We start from the raw sequence: 6000 nt of genomic DNA, 5'->3' as shown, positions 1-6000 counted from the left end.
TAAAAAAAACCCATTGGGTTTCTAATGACTTTAGAAATATTCACTATTTGAATGGGAATAGCCAGTGCCAAACATATTGTATATTAAATATTTAAAGTTTATAGATCAGTCCTTGTCAATAATTCCTTGGAATATTTTTTTTATCATCTTCATTTAAAACCTCTCCAAAAAAATGTATGTGTGTTTTAGATAATTATGTGTTTGGCATGGTTTATTTGATTACAAATAAAAAAAAATGTTGAATAACAAAGAGAGGCATTAGTGTCAATGACGTTTTATCATTATTTTTTTTCAATTTTAGATGGAATTTGGGCTTTTTATTAGCTTTAAACTATATTCATCAACATTTTTTGAATATGGTGAAATAGATTCTTTAAACTTTTCACCGTGTGTAGTGTATCCATGCAATAGAATTACATTAGGTCAGGAAAAAACACAGAGGCTATTTCATCCCTCCAAACGGGTTTCGCAAGTTTCCCTGCTCTTTGAGGGATTTTATTTTCAAATAAAATCTTCAGAAGAGCAGGGAAACCTGCCAAACCGGCTTGGAGGGATGAAATAGCCTACAAAATATTGTATTTTCAAATAAAATCCCCTGAAGAGCAGGGAAACCTGCGAAACAGACTTGTAGGCAAGAAATAGCCCGTGTTTTTTCCTTACCTAACTTATATTCTGCTCTACCTTGGTATTGAGCACTGTATAACGGATAAACCACAGAAACCTCGACAATTGAATAATTATGTTTATACCGCGTGTCCCTCTCACTGTATTTAAATTAACTTATCAAATGCATTCTAATGTTAATAAAATGTACCCGCATACATGAGTGACAAAAATGATCCATCCATCACACATTTATACATAAAAAAGGAAAAAGAAAAACGAGAACTGCAAAACTGACACAAAATACAACATTTTATTTGTCGAATAAATTTCCAGCAGCACAATACATAACGAAATATACATTTACATATTTAGACGGCTTTGAAATTCATATATTTCTTAACCTAATTTACCTAAGTACCTTTCAGTTGTTTTTTTTTTCTTTTGTACAATGCCCAAAAAAAAATAAATTAAGTTTATTAAAAGTGAAAAGGCTGCGAGGCATTCAGGCTGCTGCAAACATAACGACAATGCGATTTATTCAAGCGTGTCTCTACATTTTTTTTCTGTCCCCGGCTTCCTTTCCATCCAAAACGATGATTACTGGCAGAAAAATAGAAAATGAACCCGCTTTCGAAGAAAGTGTTTGGTCACGTCTGCGATATAGCTGGATATCTTTTTTTAATTCTGAAGGTGAACTATTTCAAACTACTCTTCGTGTGCACGTAAGAGACTTCAACAACAAAATAAATGTTGTTTTTACCAGAAGTGTTTTTTTAAAGGTTCGATCAAGTCATCAAGTTGTTAGAGGAAACGGTAACAACAACAACAACAAAAAAAAGCTTAATTACGCACAAACACAGCTAGCAAGCCACAACGGGAGGTATCGGCGTGTGAAATGTTTACCGCACTGAAGTGAAATGTCTCTTTTTAAGAAATGCGGCCGTTGTAAGATTTTCATTCCTATCACATAGTGAGAGTAAGAAGCAGCTTTGGCTAAAATTAGACACAGTTGAAATGTCCCTGCAGGAGTAGCATGTACTGCAACGTAGTTTTCCCCGTGCATGGCAAATACACAAACGCTATGTCCGCGGGATCCCAGCAGCATTCATACAGTAGTGCGGCAGCTAGCGAGGTAACCATAAAGGTTTGAAATACAAAAAAAAAATGTTCCCAAAAGGACACAGCAAACTCAAATCCTACGGACGACTCCACTTCCAATTGCCGGTTGTTTGTTACCAGTACTGTACTTTACTGTACTCTGCTATTTGGAGCAAGCCAAAACAAGTCCCTATAAAGCCTCATGTTGCTATTCAGCAAATAAATAATAGTGCCCAGCTAGGTCAGAATTTACCCGACTATGGACCGCTTTGTCTGCCAAAAGACGGTCAAAAAGATCCACTATTCTCTCTACGCTGTAGACTTCACAGTATTGTCAGCTGCTTTGGGTAGTGGGGTCGTTCTTAGTCCCGTCCATAGCGGTAGCAAAGTGGTTCTATGGTGATTCCGTGTTTTTTTGACATTGTGTTTTGCACAGCTCCATCCGGACTTGATGCGAAAGTCTTGCAATGCAGCTACTCCGACTGAAAGAGAGAAGACTGGTTACAGCTACGTCAACATCATGCTTCATAGCATACATGTTCTTTTTAAAAGGGATTTTACAAAAAAAGCCCAGGTGTCCCCAAACTACAGATCCGGCCCGCTGGCGTCTGTAGGGACGTCCCAAATTAAAAAAAGACATTTAAGAAAAATAAAATATGTCCTGTGAATCATTTTGTTGATGTAGATGGCCATATCTACTATTCATATTTACTTTACACAAGACAAGGATGTTTTTTTGTGGCCGTATTTGTATTCTTTGACTTTATTAAATGTTTGCTTTACGGTTTGGCACAGCCAGACGAGAGCAAGAACAGATAAAAAGAAGGGGAAAAAAAGGAAGACAGAATAGGAAATTGTAGGGACAAGGTGGGACAAGACAGAAAAAATAAATAAAAAATAAATATATATATATATATATATATATATATATATATATATATAAGCAGGTTTCGTAGGTGTATCTGCTCTTCAGAGGATTTTATTATATGTAGATAGATATTACTTTATCGATTCCTTCAGGAGATTTTATATATATATATATATATATATATATATATATATATATATATATATATATATATATATATATATATATATATATATATATATATATATATACACAGTTGGGCAAAAAAGTATTTAGTCAGCCAGCGATTGTGCAAGTTCTCCCACTTAAAATGATGACAGAGGTCTGTAATTTTCATCATAGGTACACTTCAACTGTGAGAGACAATGTGACAAGAAAATCCAGGAATTCACATTGTAGGAATTTTAAATAATTTATTTGTAAATTATGGTGGAAAATGAGTATTTGGTCAACCATTAAAAGCTCTCACTGATGGAAGGATGTTTTGGCCCAAAATCTCACGATACATGGCCCCATTCATTCTTTTCTTAACACGGATCAATCGTCCTGTCCCCTTAGCAGAAAAACAGCCCCAAAGCATGATGTTTCCACCTCCATGCTTCACAGTAGTTATGGTGTTCTTGGGATGCAACTCAGTATTCTTCTTCCTCCAAACACGACGAGTTGAGTTTCTACCGAAATTGATACATGGATGATACAGCAGAGGATTGGAAGAATGTCATGTGGTCAGATGAAACCAAAATAGAACTTTTTGGTATAAACTCAACTTGTCGTGTTTGGAGGAAGAAGAATACTGAGTTGCATCCCAAGAACACCACACCTACTGTGAAGCATGGGGGTGGAAACATCATGCTTTAGGTCTGTTTTTCTGCTAAGGGGACAGGACGATTGATCCGTGTTAAGGAAAGAATGAATGGGGCCATGTATCGTAACATTTTGAGCCAAAACATCCTTCCATCAGTGAGAGCTTTGAATGGTTGACCAAATAATTATTTTCCACCGTAATTTACAAATAAATTATTTAAAATTCCTACAATGTGAATTTCTTGATTTTTTTTCCACATTCTGTCTCTCACAGTTGAAGTGTACCTATGATGAAAATTACAGACCTCTGTCATCATTTTAAGTGGGAGAACTTGCACAATCGGTGGCTGACTAAATACTTATTTGCCCCACTGTATGTATATATATATATATATATATATATATATATATATATATATATATATATATGTATGTATGTGTATGTATACATATGTATATATACTGTATGTATATGTATATACATATATAAATATATGTATACACAGTACATACATACACACACATATCCCTATTAGCTAATAAACATCACTAGTTTAACCCTCATCTGTAATTTGTGACAAACAATTACATCCGTGTCCTTCCTTCTTATAATATTTCTTATTTAACAACAACTGTAATTTAGAAATATTTAGTGGGACGGCTAGCTAGTAGAGTTGTATAGTGTAGCTAACACTGGCTAGTAACAATATCTGAATTTCTAAATTTTGGACCAAACTCACACATCTAAAAAAATATAAATATGTCTATTTATTACATTTATTTTAAGGAATAAATAAATAAATTAATATTGAGGAGCGTTTGGCGGCCATTTTTGGCCCAGAACTTGTTTTTAATTGGCCTTTAGCATATGGTAAAAAAAAATAGAAAAAAATTAATTGATTATTAATGAGATGTCAACTTTTTAGATTGGTGTCTTTTATGCCCTGATGTGGGCCTACCGAGGATGTCGTAGTGGTTTGTGTTGTGGTTTGTGCAGCCCTTTGAGACACTAGTGATTTAGGGCTATATAAGTAGACATTGATTGATTGATTGATATATTCCTAGGAATGATTGTACTTCTGCTTAAAACAAGCATAACATTAGAACAACTTGCAAGTTTACCAGCACATATTTTTTCATAATAAAATAGAACTATTCTAAATCTAGAATATTTAGTTATATTTTGCTTAAAACTAGACACATAAAAGTACATTTTATCTCAATTTATGAATTTAAAAACACCATTTGGCTTAATATTAGGACATTTTACTCAAATCTAGCTATGTGAAGAGAGTAACGTGCTATAATAGAGACCTTTTTCTTATTTTAGAACTCATTATAGTCTTAAAATCAGAAGAAAAATAGGTTATGTTTTAATTGTTTGAGCCAAGCAAATGTTGCTTAACCAATTGGCAGAGATTATTACTTGAAATAAAGAAAGTTATTTTAAGATAATGTGAGCTTGTTTCGAGTTTGGCTGTTTTTGCATTGTGGATAGTTAGGTGAAATAGCTAGGTGTCCCAGTACTTTTGTCCATGCACTATAAAATACATATTCGGTACTAAAAAGACAAAAAATAAAGGGCATACGTTGGTGGATGAGTGACTAATTTTGTCAAATTTGAACTTCAAGCTGGACCTCGGTGATGTCTTACTTTTCCCATCTGGAGACGAAGAAAAAGAAACATGACTTATAGGATGGAAACATTTTAGACTTTTTTAGTGGCAAAAAAATGACCTGTGGGACTGCGACACATGATGATGGGGGTTCCTGACACTGGACTGTCGATGCTGATCGAAGGACTGAAGACAGAAGAAGAGGCCATGGAGGGATGGCCGACCTACAAAAGAAAAGGGTGGAAAAGGAATATGACTTAAGATAATACAAAATATTTTTTTTTACATAAAGCAGAGAGTTTTTGGACTGATACAACATTAATGGGAGTTTTGGCTTTTCCACGCTTCCTTGCGGTTTATATCAGGGGTTCCTAAACTTTTTGACCCCAGGGCCAGCTAAATTTTGTACAATTATATTGTGAATTATATTTATATAGTGCTTTTCTCTAGTGACTCAAAGTGCTTTTACATAGTGTGATTTACGTGTCCTGTCATTGGATACTCATCGGGACCGTTAGCGGATGGATTTGAGAACACACAGAGTTGATAGACGGTTGCGATAGCCAATCACATCACAAGTGGTTGACAGTAGCCTATCGAGGTACCTGATGTTAACGAGACTGTGATTGGATACTCGCTTGTGAGTATCCAATCACAAGTTTCCATTTAGCAGAAAGCAGGAAGTGTTGCGCCGTATCCAAACCGGGATAGCAGAGAAGGAGAACAAAACGGTGATTAGGTGGAAGATATATATTTGCCAGGCCATTTTCAAGAAGGATATTTAAAGAGAAAGTACATCTTGTGAGACGATGTCGGCCAACCCCGGAAGCTAGCTCAGCTGTTCTGGCGATGAAATATGGAAATGTTCGCCATTTCCACCCGAATGAGCCGACGATGAGGAGTACCTCTGGCTTATACGGCGTCGAATGGATGCTACGAATTGTCAGTTCAAGTATTTGATATTTTCATTTTAATATATTTTTTGAAATTTTAATTTTGACAGTACCA

General features: G+C 35.1%; 1 protein-coding gene across 4 annotated transcripts in view; it reads right to left on the bottom strand.

The window, feature by feature from the left end:
- Positions 1–902: 902 nt before the first annotated feature.
- LOC133564724 (rap1 GTPase-activating protein 2-like) overlaps positions 903–6000 on the bottom strand; it is a 78634-nt gene continuing 73536 nt past the window's right edge. For all 4 annotated transcript variants that reach the window (XM_061919204.1, XM_061919201.1, XM_061919203.1 and 1 more), the window contains 3 exons: positions 5114–5216; positions 4966–5039; positions 903–2186 (listed from right to left, as the gene is read on the bottom strand). In XM_061919204.1, coding sequence (XP_061775188.1) covers positions 2178–2186; positions 4966–5039; positions 5114–5216 — 186 coding nt within the window. In that variant the 3' untranslated portion in view covers positions 903–2177. The remainder of the gene's footprint in view (positions 2187–4965; positions 5040–5113; positions 5217–6000) is intronic.

The sequence above is a fragment of the Nerophis ophidion genome, linkage group LG13 (genome assembly GCF_033978795.1).
Source record: "Nerophis ophidion isolate RoL-2023_Sa linkage group LG13, RoL_Noph_v1.0, whole genome shotgun sequence".
NCBI lineage: Eukaryota > Metazoa > Chordata > Actinopteri > Syngnathiformes > Syngnathidae > Nerophis > Nerophis ophidion.
This window is presented reverse-complemented; position numbering and strand designations above follow the sequence as displayed.